Source organism: Bubalus bubalis, chromosome 9 (genome assembly GCF_019923935.1).
Source record: "Bubalus bubalis isolate 160015118507 breed Murrah chromosome 9, NDDB_SH_1, whole genome shotgun sequence".
NCBI lineage: Eukaryota > Metazoa > Chordata > Mammalia > Artiodactyla > Bovidae > Bubalus > Bubalus bubalis.
This window is the reverse complement of record NC_059165.1, coordinates 103,853,181-103,870,571: the sequence shown is the minus strand read 5'-3', so window position 1 is coordinate 103,870,571 and position 17,391 is coordinate 103,853,181. Positions and strand designations below refer to the sequence as shown.

General features: G+C 50.5%; 1 protein-coding gene and 1 pseudogene across 1 annotated transcript in view; one reads left to right on the top strand and one right to left on the bottom strand.

The window, feature by feature from the left end:
* Positions 1 to 17,369, bottom strand: part of C9H19orf44 (chromosome 9 C19orf44 homolog) — a 23,065-nt gene extending 5,696 nt beyond the window's left edge. The window contains exons 1-5 of the mRNA XM_025293768.3: positions 17,252 to 17,369; positions 10,772 to 11,516; positions 8,453 to 8,759; positions 3,778 to 3,851; positions 2,019 to 2,439 (exon numbers count right to left, since the gene is read on the bottom strand). Of these exons, the coding sequence (XP_025149553.2) occupies positions 2,019 to 2,439; positions 3,778 to 3,851; positions 8,453 to 8,759; positions 10,772 to 11,515 (1,546 nt within the window). The 5' untranslated portion in view covers position 11,516; positions 17,252 to 17,369. The remainder of the gene's footprint in view (positions 1 to 2,018; positions 2,440 to 3,777; positions 3,852 to 8,452; positions 8,760 to 10,771; positions 11,517 to 17,251) is intronic.
* On the top strand, positions 12,943 to 13,457 carry LOC102411940 (annotated as a pseudogene).
* Positions 17,370 to 17,391: the final 22 nt, after the last annotated feature.

Below are 17,391 nucleotides of genomic sequence, written 5' to 3'. Positions count from 1 at the left end.
AATCTAGGAAATCAGCACCACTGATGTTTTACAAAAGCATCTCTAAATTGCAAAGAAGGAAACAGACATGTGCCCATTTGCTGCCCAAAGGCTCTGTTGCAAGAAAGGGAGCAGGAAGACATGGGCAGGGACTCAGGTTTCTGAGTCACAGAGCCAGGGTTGAAAATCCTCTTGAACACCTTCCAGTGATTCAGCTGGGCCCATCTGACTGACCTGCCTCCCTGCGAAACACAGCAGTCACACCCCGTGGCCAGGTGCGAGGTCTGGACAGAAGTATCACGAAGCCCCAGATCCAAAGGAGCAGATCAAGCAAGAACCGCAGGGATTTCCCTGATGGCCCAGTGGTTAAGAATCCACCTTCCAAGGCAGGTTCAATCCTTGGTCCGGGAACTAAGTTCCCATGTGCCATGGGGCAACTAAGCCTGAGTGCTACAACTAGAGAAAAACCCACCTGCCTCAATGAAGAGCCCATGCACTGCAACAAAGACCCAGCGCACCAAGATAAGTAAATTTTAGAAAGCAGGAATCGCACCCCAGCGCACAGCCCAGGAACAAGCTCTGTCTGCATCGTGGGTGTTGTCTAGATGAGTGGTCCCCAACCTTTCTGGCATCAGGGGCTGGTCTTGCAGAAGACAATTTTTCCACCAACTGGGGTGGGGGTGGTGATGTGGGGGGACAGTTTGGGGATGACTCAAGCGGAGAAGGCAATGGCACCTTTGCCTTCTCCTGTACTTCCAGTACTCTGAACTTCTTTCCAGTACTCTTGCCTGGAAAATCCCATGGACGGAGGAGCCTGGTGGGCTGCAGTCCATGGGGTTGCTAAGAGTCGGACAGGACTGAGCGACTTCACTTTCACTTTTCACTTTGCATGCATTGGAGAACGAAATGGCAACCCACTCCAGTGTTCTTGCCTGGAGAATCCCAGGGATGGGGGAGCCTGGTGGGCTGCTGTCTATGGGGTCACACAGAGTTGGATGCGACTTAGCAGCGGCAGCAAGCGCATTATGTTTGTTATGCTGCCGCTGATCGGACAGGAGGCGGAGCTCAGGCGGTAATGCGAGTGATGGGGAGCAGCTGTAAATACAGAAGATGCTTCGCTCACCTGCTCACCTCCTGCTGTACAACCAGGTTCTGAACAGACCACAGACCCATCGTGGTCTGTGGCCTGGAGGTTGGGGAGCCCTGGTCTTGACGAGAAAAAGGAGCAGCGCGTGTGTGCATGCAGTTGCTTCAGTCACGTCCGACTCTCTGCAACCCCATGGACTGTAGCCTGCCAGGCTCCTCTGTCAATGGGATTCTCCACGAGTATACTGGAAGGGGTTGTCATGCCCTCCTCCAGGGGATCTTCCCGACCCAGGAATCAAACCTACATCTCCTGTGTCTCCTGCATTCTTTACCTCCGAGCCACTGGGGAAGCCCCAAAACAAAGAAGGGGAATCACTAAAAGAAAGAGACCTTTCCGTCCACATGGGCCAATGCTGAGAACAAGAGAAATGATGAGCCGTGCCTGCTGCACGCCAGAAGGGAATCCACCAAACACACACGGCGAGTTCAGACCACCAGCTGGACCGGCGACGCAGCAGCTCTTGGAGCCGCCATGCTCAAGGACCCCAAAGCATCTGAGGATGCGCTGTCCTGGAAAGCGATCCCTGTCACACCTGACGTTTTGGGCGGGGTTGCTCTCTGGGGGGGCCTTCCTGGCCACTGCAGGGTGCTGAGCAGCAACCCACCTCCACCTAGAGAGTCAGTCACCCACCCTGGCTGATGTCCCCTGGGGCCAGGATCAGCCCCGCTGACAACCACTGCTTTAGTTTTTAGTTTGAAACCTTTCAGCGTTTTGAAGCTTGGGAGACAGTGGGGAATACCCAGGGAGCTCCCCTTTTCTGTGTAAGAGGAAGCAGGGGCCTGAGGTCCCACCAGCTGGCTGATGACAGCCCAGGCCTCCTGGTCCGGGGCTCCTGCCGATTCCCGCCGCAGGCCTCCCCCTCCCTCCTCCGACCCTCGGGCCACATCCTTACCCTTAGCCCACTGGTAGGTGAAGGCAGGATCGGGCGTCTGCACAGCCATCTCCTTTACCACGACTCTTGGGTGTCCACCCCTGGCCTGCTTCTTCCGGGACTTGGGACTTGAGGGAGGGAGGTCTGACTTCAGACTTGCAGAAAATTCAGACCGACTGGCCAGCGTCCTGTTGGGAGACTCCTCTGAACGGGCTGTTGACTCAGATGCTGTGGGACTGGGGGATTTTTCAAAATCTTCTGAGTAAGTCGAGTTCATCGTGCTGGCTATAGGTTCTGGAGACGTTGGCCCCAGGCAACAAATGCCCTGGGGCTCAGGGGACGAGGCCGATGGCTCACTTAGGCGCTCGGAGATCTCGCTCTCAGAGGGGGGATCCCCTGCCCAGGGCCTTCTGCTGGATGCCTTGCCCCCCTGACCTTCTTTCTAAAATGAAGGATGGCAGAGGTAACTGGAAAGTATTTTTAAATGAGCAACACAATCAAAATACACGATCAAAATACCACTGCATTAGAAGTGAGGGCGCCCCAGGGACCCGGCAGGTGAGGGTCTACATGGTCCTTTCTAGATTTGGGCAGGCCAAGTATTGGGAGCAGAATTCTTGAAACCCTTCGGCATGAAGCTGCTGCACTTAACACTGATGGTGTGAGCATGTGTTAGCAGCAGGTGGGTGAAATATGTTGTGTCATTTTGGTTTTATTAAAACCTGTGCTGGGACTTCCCTGACGTTCCAGTGGTTAAGAATCTGCGCTTCTGTTGGAAGGGACACTGTTTCGAACCCTGGTCTGGGAACCCTGGTGGGGGAACCCTGGTGATCCTGCATGGCAATCCTGAATGCTGCACGGCGCTGATGGTGAGGTGGTTACTAATACAGCAACAATCACCACAGGGCGCTGGAGTAAAGACAGGTCAGCGCAGGAATTGCTGTGCAGAGGTTGAGGTGGGACCTGCTCTAATCGTCTGATACATTAAACAACTCCTCTCTTATCATCTTAAATCAGGGTCGCTGCACATTGACACGTTGCCATTCAAGACACAAATATTCCCTGCAGTGGGGGCCACCCTGTGCACTCTGGGCCACTGAGCGCCCTCTGGGCCACTGCCTACTTGATGCCAGGAGCACCCTGCACCACAGTTCCTGCTGCTGCTGCTGCTAAGTCGCTTCAGTCGTGTCCGACTCTGTGCGACCCCACAGACGGCAGCCCACCAGGCCCCGCCGTCCCTGGGATTCTCCAGGCAAGAACACTGGAGTGGGTTGCCATTTCCTTCTCCAACGCATGAAAGTGAAAAGTGAAAGTGAAGTCGCTCAGTCGCGTCCGACTCCCAGCGACTCCATGGACTGCAGCCCACCAGGCTCCTCCGTCCATGGGATTTTCCAGGCAAGAGCACTGGAGTGGGGTGCCATCGCCTTCCAACACCACAGTTATGACCACAATATTGCCAGACATTGCCAAGTGCTCCCAGGTGAGCATCACTGACCTAAATGAAGCACCATGGCTGCAAAACATTCTACATAAAGATCGAAAGTGAAAAATCAGTTCAGGGACTCCCCTGATGGTCCAGTGACTAAGACTCCAAGCTCCCAATTCAGGGGGCCCGGGTTCAATCCCTGGTCGGCAGACTAAGATCTCACATGCTGCAACCAAAGATTCCCACAATGAAGACAGAACATCCCGCATGCTGCAACTGAGACCCGGCGAGCCAGATTAATTAAATAAATCTTTTTTTAAAAAAAGAAACAAAAAATCGGTTCACTGTACTTACTTCCCATTCCAAGTCTGATTTCTCACTGACAACTGGAGCCAGGTCATCCAGGGATAAAATGTTTATTCTAAAATCTGTAATTAAAAATGTAACGGCAATATTTACTCATTTACTCCACAGGTATTGACATCCTGTTGAAGGAACTGGGCTAAGAGCTAGGGATGAGAAGATGCAAAAGTGCCCTCAGAAAGCTAGCCCAGGCATCTGAGCACTTTTTCTTTAAAGGGCGAGGTAGTAAGTATTAATAGTCTGGGCTTTTTCAGGCTAGTCTGTCTCTCTCACCATTGTTCAACTCTGCCCTTGTGATGATGGGAAAGCCACCAAGGACTGTGTATAAACAAATGAGTGTGGCTGTGTCCCAGTACAACTTTACTTATAAAAACAGACAATGGGAAGGGCTTCCCTGGCGGTCCAGTGGTTAAGAATCCACCTTGCAATGCAGGGGATGCAGGTTCGATCCCTGGTCAGGGAACTGAGATCCACATGGCGTGGGGCAACTAAGCCCAGGCACTGCAACTACTGAGCCTCTGCCCTACAACGAAGATCCCGCACGTGGCAGCTAAAATCTGAGGCAGTCAAATAAATACATATTTAAAAACAGACAACGGGAGGATTCCCTGATGGTCTAGTTGTTAGGACTCCATGCTCTTACTGCCAAGGACCCAGGTTCAATCCCTGGTCAGGGAACTAAGATCCAAAACGTAGTGGTGGGGGTGGTTTAGCTGCTCAGTTGTGTCTGACTCTTTTGACCCCCAAGGACTATAGCCCATCAGGCTCCTCTATCCATGGGATTCTCCAGGCAAGAATACTGGAATGGGTTGCCATTTCCTTCTTCAGGAAGATCTGAAAAATAGAGAAGCAAGGAAAAAAAGAAAAACAGGCCAGAAGCTTCCCAGCCCCTGGCCTCCACAGAGCAGCTCACAGTGCAAAGAGGGAAGCGCAGTGGTAAGCGTGCTTGAGGTAGGAGGGGCAGGCCCTCCACTGGGAGAGGGCACCTCATCCTAGGTTCTCATTTAAAGCAAGTTAAGGGCACAGGGGGTCTTTCCCAGACAGTAAGGAATCTGTCGGCAATACAGGAGACCCAGGTTCAATCCCTGGGTTGGGAAGATCCCCTGGAGGAGGGCATGGCAACCCACTCGGTATTCTTGCCTAGAGAATTCCACGGACAGAGGAGCCCGGTGGGCTACAGTCCATGGGGTCGCAAAGAACTGGACACGAGTGAGTGACTAACACATTCGTTTCAAGCTCAGGTGAACTTCCACTTTGTGGTGCCAGCTAGCCAGCTGCCAACGCCTGAATGCCATGGGTGCAGGTTACTAGAAGAGGAAGGCTCCACGTAGTTCCAGTGCCCCAGCAGGTTTTGCCCCGTCAACATGTGGGCCTGCTCTTCCCCGGGAGGAGGAAGGCTGACGGGCAGCCAGGGTCAGGAGCAACTCCACCACATGGCTCACTTCATGACAAGCACAGAGGCTGGGTGTGTGTGATGCGAGGGGGACGGGGGTGTCCACCCTGCAGGGCCTCAAAACCCCAGCAGGTGCATGCAACCCCGGCTGAGTCGGGTGGACACTTGGCGGGGCCTCCAAGGTGTCTTAGGGGCTTCCATGGGGGGCGCCGAGCAGCCTGGCTGGCTGGAGGGATGAGCCTCCCAGAGGAGGCAGGATGCAGCCTGCAATTCCAGGAACAGACAGGGGGCAGTCAGCGGGGACAGCTGGAGCAGTGCCCACCACGCGGGAGGCACAGAGCTGGGGGTGAATGGGAGATGGAAGACCAAGCGGCTCACTCCTCCTGGAAAGGCTGCTGCTTCTAAGTCGCTTCGGTCGTGTCTGACTTTGTGCGACCCCAGAGACAGCAGCCCACCAGGCTCCCCCGTTCCTGGGATTCTCCAGGCAAGAACACTGGAGTGGGTTGCCATTTCCTTCTCCAATGCATGAAAGTGAAAAGTGAAAGTGAAGTCGCTCAGTACTGTCCGACTCTTAGCGACCCCATGGACTGCAGGCCACAGGCTCCTCCGTCCATGGGATTTTCCAGGCAAGAGTACTGGAGTGGGGTGCCATTGCCTTCTCCTGGAAAGGCTAGCTGAGTGCAATCCCCAACGCCAGGCTGCCCAGCAACGTAAGACGGAAATGAAAACCTAGCTCAGCAGTTCAGTGCTAAGGGCTCACCCCGCCTCTGAACTCCTCCGGCACTGCCAGTTGCCAGCATGCCTGTGGCATACAGGTCCTGGGATACGTTCACGGACAAGCCTCTGAATAAGCCATCACGGCTGGCTTGGGCCAAGGCACCGCAGGAGACCGCGGACTAGTAATGTTATTGTCACGTCGGCCAACCCTGCCTCTCACAGGCCCACCGTGCAGGCGGCCCTCCACGTGCGCTAGCTCGCTGTCATAGCCCTGCCCCACGCTACAGGTGAGGAAACCAGACACAGGGCCCGAGGCCGCGTGGCCAGAAGGCGGCGGGGCAAGCGTGTCCACCCCAGGCAGTGTGCTTGTTAGTCGCTCAGTCTTATCCGACTCTTGGCGACACCGTGGACTGTAGCCCGCCCGGCTCCTCTGTCCATGGAATTCTGGCAAGAATACTACAGCGGGTTGCCATTCCTTCTCCAGGGGATCTTCCCGACCCAGGGATCAAACCTGGGTCTCCCGCATCACAGGCAGGTTCTTTACTGTCTGAGCCACCAGGAAAGCCCCCACCCCAGATGGGCTGGACCCCACAAACTCAGACTTGTCTTCGCCACTCCTTGCTGCCTTCCTCTCTTGAAGCTGCATCTGGAGGGGAAGGTGGGGTCTGGACACAGAGGGGGCCCCTCCCGGCCAGCAGCAGGGGCTGAGGCGCAGCCTGGAGGGGCAGTCAGGGAGGGCCAGAACCCAGGTCTGGCGTCCCTGTTGGCTGTCATGTCGGCCAACCCTGACCCTCACAGGCTTCCGGTGCAGGTACGCCCACCGTCTCATCCACGCCCACCAGGCTGGCTAGGACACCCATCACCATTTCCTCGGGCCTGAAGATCCGAGCCAAAAGCAGTGACGTGCCACGTGGCATGCGTGGTGACCCCCGAGGGGACTCCAAGGGGGCTTTCGCGCACCCTCAGGCCCATCCCCCTGCACAGGGAGGGGACTTTGGTCGGCTGTGCTTCCCCTCCCTGCCCCTACATCATGGTGCCTTAGCATCTTGGAGTTTTTTTCGGGGGTAGGATCACACTACTCAGCCTGTGGGATCTTAGTTCCCTGACCAGGGACTGAACCTGTGACCTTGAAGTGAAAGTGCAGAGTCTTAACCACTGGACCACCAGGGAAGTCCGCATCTTGAATATTTTGAGCTGCAGGAATCTGAGACACAGAAGGGGCTGCAAGGACTCCCTGACCTCCTCCAAAGCAGGTTGTAAGACCCTCAGGTAAGACTCACCTTCCCTTTACCTGGGGGAAAGGAGCATCCTTATGCCCAGGATGGGGGGAACTGAGCCACCCCCCACCAGCAGGTTTCGCTCCGTCTCCCCTCATCTACTCCTATCCTTTTTCTATCTCATTCTCCCAGGACTCTCCGCTGCTCATCACACCTAGCAGGAGGCATGACCGTTCCTTTACGTTTTCATTTCCTTATGAAGGCTCCTGGGTCACATAAAACTTATATGAAATCTTTATTGAATCTCAGAATGCTTTTCTCCTGTTAACCTGTCTTTGGTTACAGAGCCCCAGCCGAGAAGTTAAAAAGACACATGGGAAAAACTATTTTTCCTCCCTGACCACTGATTCACTGGCTAAAGATCATCCTAGCACCTGGGAACTGGGGCCGGGGCAGGGCAGGTTTGCCTGTTTCTCAACCTGCTCCTGACACCATCGCGCCTGGCACCTGCTGGCAAACAGCAGGTACTCAACCCAGTTATTTAACTGGGTTTTGATGGCAAGGCAACTGCAGAGGGGAGAAATCCATGTTTTCTTTTTCTGCTCTTTTCTTAAATACATACGATATTAAAACTCATGCTGGGGACTTCCCTGGTGGTCCAGTGGTTAAAAATCCACCTTCGCGGCTATACCCCAATAGCAAATAAAAATTTTAAAAAGAAAAGATCTGGGGAGTTCAATAAAGAGAAGAAAAAAAAAAAAAGAATCCACCCTGGCTTCCAGTGCAGGGGATGCAGGTTCGATTCCCGGTCAAGGAACTAAGACCCTGGCCACTGCTACAAAGACCCAACACAGCCAAAAATAAAAAATAAATAAGTACATAAAAAATCATGTTGAATGATGGTGAAATAATAAAAATGTCTGTGACTGCTTAGAGGTTGGTTTCATTTTCTGCAATTAAAAAGGAAAGGAAATACACTTCTCTTTCACAACAAGGAAAACTTTCTCTCATATGAAGCTCGAGAAGGGTTTGCCTTTGCTCTGTCACTGGGCAGGGTCACTAGATGAAGACTTTAAAGAGAGAACAGGGACTTCCCTGGTGGTCCAGTGGTTAAGACTGCATTTCAGACACAGAGATGCAGGGGTCAGGGAACTAAGAGCCCACAGGCCCCAAGGGGAAAAAGAAATCTGACTTGGCCCCTCAACTAGGAAAGGGTGTGGAAAAGCCGAGGGTGCCTTGCACCCCTCGTGATAACACCCTGTGACCACCACGCTGGGGACCCTAAAGGTGGTCTCGCCCTCCCTGCCCAGGTGGCAGCTTTGCACAGGGACGAAGGTACCGTTCAGACTGTCATCGGCGGCTTCCGAGGGAGGCTCCTCCTGGGGCCCAGGCTCGCTCCTTCTCAGGGAGGATGAGAGCTCTTCGGCCCCCGCGGTCGAGGGCGCTGACTTCGCAAAGGCACCAGGGATGGAATGCGACACGGTGCGGGAGGCAGGCGTCTGTGGGGAGCGAGCTCTCAAGCCGGCACCGTGAAGGGACCCGTCTGCTGACCGTGAGGTTGACGGCCATGAAGTGGCGAATGGCTTTGAGCTGGGAAGATCCTTACTGGGCCGTGAAAGGGCTCTCGGTGGAGTTGGGATTTGACCCTACGTGGGCAGAAACAAAAGAAGGGAAATTAACCAAACATGCTAAGTCCTGATCAAGCGACATTGGGGTTGGTGGACAGTGTGAGGCCTCATGATGACTGTTACCGTTCTCAGCCCCTTTCTCTCTTCTCCCCTCATAAATAAATAAGAAATACTCAGAAATATTGCTTGGCTTTCAAATCGTGCCTGACTCTTTGCAAGCCCAGGGACTGTAGCCTGCTGGCCTCCTCAGTCCATGGGATTTCCCAGGCAAGAATGCTGGAGTGGGTTGCGATTTCCTTCTCCAGGGGATCTTCCTGACACAGGGATTGAACCCACAGTGCCTGCATGGTTGGAGAAAGAAATGGCGACCCACTCCAGTATTCTTGCCTGGGAAATCCCATGGACAGAGTGGCCTGGTGGGCTACAGTCCAGAAGGGTTGCAAAGAGTCAGACAAAGTTAGTCACAAGAGCGACTAAGCAAAATTGGCCAAAGCACCTCTACTGTAATTTCCCTTAATAACGAGTGTTGGTGAAGATGTGGAGGAATTGGGACCCTCGTGCAAAGCAGTGCGGCCACTGTGGGAATCAGTTTGTCTGTTCCTCCGTTAGTTACACACAGACTTACTACAGGACACAACAGTTCTGCTCCTAGGAAAAACCCAAAGAATTGAAAACAGGGACTCAAACAGATACTTGTAACACTATTCATAATTGCCAAAAGGTGGAAACATCCCAGACGTCCATCAGTGGATGAGTGGATAGACACAATGTGGTCCATCCACGCAATGGAATATTCCTCAGCCATAAAAAGGAATGGAGCATTGATGTATGCTACAATGTGAGTGAACCCCGAAAGCATCATGCTAAGGGAAAGAGACTGGACACAAAAGGTCACAGGTTGTATGATTCCACTGGAGAAATGTCCAGAACAGGCAAACCCACGGAGACAGAAAGCAGATTAGTGATTATTAGGGTTTGGAGGACAGGGAAACAGGGAGTGATTATTTGGTGCACGTGTCCGTGCTAAACCACTTCAGTCACGTCAACTCTTTGTGACCCTCTGGACTGTAGCCCACCAGGCTCCTCTGTCCACAACATTCTCCAGGCAAGAATACTGGAGTGGGTTGCCATGCCCTCCTCCAGCGGATTTTCCCAACCCAGGGATCAAACCTGCACCTCCTGTGACTCCTGCATTGCAGGCAGATTCTCTACCACTGAGCCAAGAAGGAAGACTGAGAGTAATCAGTAACGCTTTACTTCTGGGAGGATGGAAATGTTTTGGAAGGAGACAGATGGCAGTTATACAACATTGTGAATGTACTAAATGCCACTGAATTGTTCATTTTTAATAGGTTAATTAGGAATTTTAGGTTACAGGAATTTCACCTCAATTTAAAAAAAAATGGAAATGGAGCCTTCCCCAGTTAGTGATTCCCATGTGGTCCAACCAGCAAGCGGGCGTGGGTCACCGGTGGCAGCGGTCACGGCCGGGGCTGCCTCAGTCATACAAAGTGCCATCCTGCGGGGCATACAGTCACCAGCGCGCATGGTGCAAACCACCTGACGTGTCGGAAACCCGATCCCTTACAGAGCAGGCCAGGAGTCGGGCCCCGGGGTTGGCTGAAACCCAACTCTTCCTCATCCAGCACTCTCGCAAGCAGCTTGCGGGTGATGGCGCTCCTCAAGACTCTAGTGCTATGACATAAAGGTACAAATGCAAAGTATTAATACAAACAAGTACAAAATAAATAAGTGCAAAATGCAGGGATGTCCCTGGTGGTCCAGTGGTTAAGAATCCACCTTGCGATGCAGGGGATGGATGCAGGTTCGATCCCTGGTTGGGGAATTAAGATCCCGCATGCCACAGAGCAACTTCTGTCGCCACCTACTGAGCCCAAGAGCTCCAGAGCCGTGTGCTGGGACTGGAGTCCCTGCGCCACAAGGGAAGATCCCACGGGCCACACCTGAGACCCGATGCAGCCAGATAAACAAATAAAAAACAAAAATGGATAAATACATGCAAACCTTACCGAGACTAGTTTTGTTTGTTCTTTCTCAGTGGCTTTGCTGAAACCCTGATTGGCGGTTGTTTCTTTTTCCCCAGAAGATTCTATCAAGCTCCCCAGCAACTTTTTCATTTCCTCTTCATCACTGTCTGGCGAATCCAGTGTTCTAGGAGGCTGTTTCTCTCTGGGTCTTTGAGCATCCCTCTCCTTCCCAACCTGGGCTTCCACGGGTATCTTTTCCACCTGTGCTTCTCTCTTCTTTAGAAACCTACTGACCTTCCCACTCGGCATGTCTGTCTCAGGGACAGGAATTTCAAGGGCCTGTTCCTGGGAGGGTTGTCCTGCGTTCTGTGAAGAAAGGTCAGCCGTCCTCCTAGGGGGAGTTTCTTCAGCTCTGCTAGGGAGCCAGTCCTCGGATTCCGCGTCTGATGAATCTACCCGCACCTTCCGGTTCCTGATCTTGGTCTCTATCTGTGCCAGCTTCGTGAGCGCCGCGTTGGCCCTGACCTTGGAGGCAGTGGTTGACGGTCTACTTAAAGAGTGCCAGGGCTCGCTCCCCAGGACAGCGTTCTCTTTTGGCAGGAAGTGTTTTCCACCCAGAGTCTGGTTTCTTTTTAAAAATCTGCTGGGACCGGGTGCTATTTTGGTAAGACGTCTACTGATATCAGAGTTCCACATGTTCCCCAACTTTGAATCTTCTAAGGAAATATCTCTGAGGTCGCCAAAGATGTCACGCACAGGACGGCTGGGTTTTCTTATCGAAGCCATTCTAGGGAGTAAAGACAAAAAACGTAAGAATCAGAACACCTGATGTTCATACTGCCAGTTCAAATCTCTCAACAGCTCCCACCACTTGGGACAGACCACATCCCCTTTTGCCCTTTGGCCAGAGCCGCCCCACCGAGCCCGATGACCACCATGAAAATAACACACCTGGGACTTCCCTGGTGGTACAGTGGGTAAGAATCCGCCTGCCGATGCAGGGGACACAGGTTCGATCCCTGATCCAGGAAGATTCCAGAAGCCACAGAGTAACTAAGCCCGAGCACCACAGCTTCTGAAGCCTGTGTGCCCTAGGGTGCGTGCTCCCCAACTAGAGAAGCCACCCCGATGAGAAGCCCATGAACCGCAACAAAGAGTAGCCCCCTCTTGCGCAACTAGAGAGCTCCCTGGAGCAGCGACTAAGACCCAGGGCAGCCAAAAAATAAATTAAAAATATACAAATAAGACACCTGGTATGTTACCACTGAATTACCTGGCAATTACACTGAATTGCCAGGTATTAAGTGACACATGTTACATATTAAAGACAAAAGTCAGCGATTCTCAGGCCCCAGCAGGAGCCCCAGTACTTCATTCAGAGCTGCTGTATGTCATTTAACCCTCACTTGACCCTGTGAGTTGGTTATTGTCATCCCTCTCTCATAGAAAGAGAGGAAGGAAATGAAGGCCGCAGCAGGTTAGATCCTGATCAGTGAGTTGCTGTTGTTGCTCAGTTGCTAAGTCGTGTCTGATTCTTTGAGACCCCATGGACTGCAGCACGCCAGGCTTCCCTGTTCTTCACTGTTTCCCAGAGTTTGTGCAAACTCATGTCCATTGAATCAATGATGCCATCCAACCATCTCATCCTCTGTCGCCCCTTCTCCTGCCCTCAGTCTTTCCCAGCATCAGGGTCTTTTCCAATGAGTCAGCTCTTCGCATCAGATGGCCAAAGTATTACAGTTTCACCATCAGTTCTTCCAATGAATGCTCAGGGTTGACTTCCTTTAGGATTGACTGATTTGATCTCCTTGCAGTCCAAGGGACTCTCAGGAGTCTTCTCTAGCACCACAGTTCAAAAGCATCACCTCTTTGGCGCTCAGCCTTCTTTATGGTCCAACTCTCACATCTGTATGTGACTACTGGAAAAGCCATAGCTTTGCCTGTATGGCCAGTGAGTAGCAGAGCCAAATTCAGAGCTTAGGCCGATTCCAAAGATCTCGCTCACCCCCAGAGTTCCTCACTGTCTCTCCAGCTGCCCCACTTCAACTCCAAGTCAGTCCTACTCCCCAGTCGCACCCCAAGTCCAGTTTCCTCCTTTATCCAAGTGTCCTCAGTTCTCTCAAAAAAAAGAGCTGTTGAGCTCTCGGCTTTTGGCTCAGAGGAGGCCAAGGTGCAACTTTCTTCAGTAGTCCCGAATCCGGGTTTATCTGACACCAGCCGCCTCCACCATGCCACCTAAGCTCGACCCCAACAAGATTAAAGTCGTGTACCTGAGGTGCGCTGGTGGGGAGGTCGGTGCCATGTTTGCCCTGGCCCCCAAGATCGGCCCCCTCGGTCTGTCTCCAAAAAAGGTCGGTGATGACATCGCCAAGGCAACTGGTGGCTGGAAGGCTCTGAGGATTACAGTGAAACTGACCATTCAGAACAGACAAGCCCAGATTGAGGTGGTACCTTCTGCTTCTGCCCTGATCATCAAAGCCCTCAAGGAACCACCAAGAGACAGAAAGAAGCAGAAAAACATTAAGCACAGTGGAAACATCACTTTTGATGAGATGATGTCAACGTTGCCTGGCAGATGCGGCATCGGTCTCTAGCTAGAGAACTTTCTGGAACCATTAAAGAGATCCTGGGGACCGCCCAGTCTGTGGGCTGCAATGTTGATGGCCGCCACCCTTACGACATCATAGATGGTATTAACAGTGGTGTAGTGGAGTGCCCTGCTAGTTAAGAACGGCAAAGGGAGAAGAAAAATAAAGGATTATTTGACAACCCCCCCCCACCAAAAAAGAGCTGTTGAGAGCCTGCCTTGGTAGTCCAGTGGTTAAGACTCCACATTCCCAATGCAGGAGGCCCAGGTTCAACCCCTGGTCAAGGAACTAAGATCCTGCATGCCACACAGTGAGGCTAAATAAATAAAAATAGTTTTAAAAACTGGATGTACTATTTTTTTTAAGCTGTTTTTGAAACTCAATCTATATGTTTAATGAGCTCCCCAGAAATCTTATTTTACTTAGTGTAAGAACCTCTGCCCTGGGAGCAGGATTGGGGCTTTTGCACAGACACAGGCTTCCCTCTCCTCCCATCCTGCACAAAATGCCAGCCACGTGTTGTGTGTGTGTGCTAGCGTACATTTTTCTGGGGAGAAGGGCCTGAGTTTTCATTGTATTCTCAGAGTTCTCATGTACCCCGAAAGAATAGGAACAATCCACCGCAAGATTTACCAAGGTTTCAAAAGATTTTAAAGACTTGGGAAAAATACGGCATGGGTGGGTGTCTGCTGCAGGCCCTTTAGTGAACTTGGCAATGGCAATGAAAATGTGAAATGCACAGAACCAAGACCCCACAGTTCCACATCTGGGAATTTACCTACAATTACATTCTCAAAGTCACATAGAGATGTCCAAGGAATGTCTTGGTAGCATTATTTGTACTAATCAGAAACAGAGGCCCAGTGAGGTCCAGACAACCACAGGCACACAGTGGAATATTAGGCAGCCATTAAAGGAAGGGGGAAATCTGTGTGCATGACATCTCCAGCATAATGGTCTGTGAGGCAGAAAAGACGAGATGTAAAACCATGCCTCAGCTCCATACTGTTTGAATGGTGGGACTTGTCTGGTGGTCCAGGGATTAAGACTTTGTGCTTCCAATGCAGAGGGCACAGGTTCAATGTTTGATCAGAGAACTAAAATCCCACATCCTGAACAGCGCAGCCAAAAAAAAAAAAAAAATACTGTTTGAATGTTCTACCAAGACTATATATGTTACTTTTATTAAAAAACAAAAAAGTACTGTGAGACCCAAAAAAGCCTTTTTCCCCTCTATCCACTTGGAAAACTACTTTATTAGGATTACCAGAATAAATAGAGGACAGTCAGTTATTTGAATTTCAGATAAACAGCAAATAATTTTTAAAAATTAAGTATGACACAAATATTTTTATGGTAAAAGCTAATGTTCTGAACATTTTATATGAAAAAGCATTGTGTTCTAAATATCTTCATATTAAAAAATTATTTATCTGAAATTGAAATTCAACTGGGTGTCCAGTATTCTGATTTGTTAAACTTGGCAACTCTACATCTTATACACCTTTCAAAGCTGAGTTCAAATATTTTGTGCTAGGCAAAGCATTTAACCCAGTCCCTAAGATTATGGACAAGAATGGATTATTATTTCTGTTTCTCTATTGTGCTTGCTCTCTTATCCCCATCTTAACAATTCATATACTAAAGAGTGCCCAGCATAGGCCTGACCACAGGGGTCAGTGAATTCCTAGTGGGAGCGACCCCGGTCAGGTTACTTAACCATTCTGTGCCTCAGTTTGGTCATCTGTAAAAAGGGAATAGCAGGAATCCTATGTTCAGTATGGGGCACGGAATAAGCATACAGTAAAATTTAGATAGCTGTCATGATGGTACTGGGGGACTTCCCAAGTGGCTCAGTGGTAAAGAATCTGCCTACCACTGCAGGAGATGCAGGTTCAACCCCTGGGTGGGGAAGATCCCTTGGAGAAGGAAATGGCAACCCACTCCAGTATTCTTGCCTGGGAAATCCTACGGACAGAGGAGCCTGACAGGCTATAGTCCGTGGGGTCGCAAAAGAGTCAGACACGACTTAGCAACTAAACAAAATGATAACAATGACAGTATTTGGACTACCTGCATAATGGGCTAAATTTTAGCTGCAAGGACATGGTGAAGGGGAAGTAGAAAGCACTGGAACAACATCAACAGCTATCTCTGTGAATATTTTTGTAGTTAAGGCTCCAGGCCATTCCGTGCTGGTCAGAGGGTAAGTCTGACCACCAGGCCAGGTTTTCTGGCATCTAGTTCTTCTGAAAGGTTTAAAATAAATTAAAAAAAAAATTTTTTTTTAATTTTTTATTAAAAAAAAAAAAGAGGGCAGAATTTCTCTGGTGGCCTAGTAGTTAGGATTCCATGGGGTGGGATTCAGTCCCTGATCTGGGAAGTGATATCCTGCAAGCCCCACAGATCAGCCAAAAAAAAAGAATTAAAAAAAATTAATAATGTTTAAAAGGGTAAATTTCATGTTATGTACACTTTACCACAACTAAAATAGATATGTATTTTTTAATTTTTTATTGAAGTATAGCTGATTTACAGTATTGTGTTAGAAACATGTATTTTTTGTAAAAATACATTGTAAACTCACAATTAAAAATAAACCAATAGGCAAAATACATGAACTGATATTTCACACAAAAAAATATACAAATGGCCAATAAGCATGTAATAAGATGCTCAACATCATCCATGAGGGGAATTCAAATCAAAGCCACTATGAGATCCCACTTCACACCCACTAGAGTGACTGTAATCAAAAGTACAGAAAGGAACACGTGGTTGGTGAAGATGTGAAGATATTAGATAGAACCATCATACCCCTTGGAGGAGACTGTAAAAGGATGCATCTGCCAACCTGGAAAACAGTCTGGTAGGTCCTCAAAAAGTTAAACATAGTTACCATAGGACCCAGCAATTTCAATCCTATGCAGCCCAAGATAACTGAAATGGATGCAAATGTTGGTAACAGTTCTTATTCATAATACACAAAAAGTGGCAACAACCCAAATAGCCATTAACTAGTGAATGGATGAGAACTATTCAGTAATGCTGCTAAGTCGCTTCAGTCGTGTCCAACTCTGTGCGACCCCAGAGACGGCAGCCCACCAGGCTCCCCCGTCCCTGGGATTCTCCAGGCAAGAACACTGGAGTGGGTTGCCATTTCCTTCTCCAATGCATGAAAGTGAAAAGTGAAAGGGAAGTCGCTCAGGTTGTCTACTTGAAAGTTATACAGTCGTGTCCGACTCCTAGCGACCCCATGGACTGCAGTCTACCAGGCTCCTCCGTCCATGGGATTTTCCAGGCACTAGTACTGGAGTGGGGTGCCATTGCCTTCTCCATTCAGTAATAAAAAAGAACAAATAATGATACACACAACATGCACACGTGTCATACACACCACACTAAGTGAAAATACCAGATGATGCAAAAAACCACACACCCTATTATTCCAGTTACAAGGACTGTCCAGAAAAGGCAAATCCACAAACTCGCAAAGCCCATCGGTGGTTGCCTGGGACTGCGGGTGGTAGCGGGGATGGAGAGATACACTTGGGGTGACCCACAAGTTCGAAAGCTGGATGGTGGTGATGTTTGCACCATCTGGTAAATTTTTAGTAAAATAACGGGAATTGTAAGCTTAAAAGGGTGAATTGTACCGCATGTAGATGAGTTATCAATAAAGCTGTTAAAAGATAAACCAATTTTTGAAAATAGGGGCGCCCTTCAGACCAGCGGGTTGTTCCCCCAAGTCCTGGAGCGACCCACATCGGACCATCTCTCCAGTGCGCCTCAGACGGGGAAACTGAGGCTTGAGGCCCCTGAACGGCCCTCCCGCTGCCCGACCTACTCAGCTCCGGAACGCGCCCCTTTTCCCTCAATTCCTCTCCCGAGCCCAGGCATCAAGCCCTGCCACCGCCCAGCCAACCCCGCCAACCTCCTCCCGCGAAGTCCTTCCGCGGAGGCTGCCGCCGCTCACGGTAGAACACTCGTGCCAGAGGGGACCGTTGCCCTCGGCAATAGCGCCCTGGCGAAAGAGACTACATCTCCCGGGTCACCCCGCGCCCTGAGGACCAA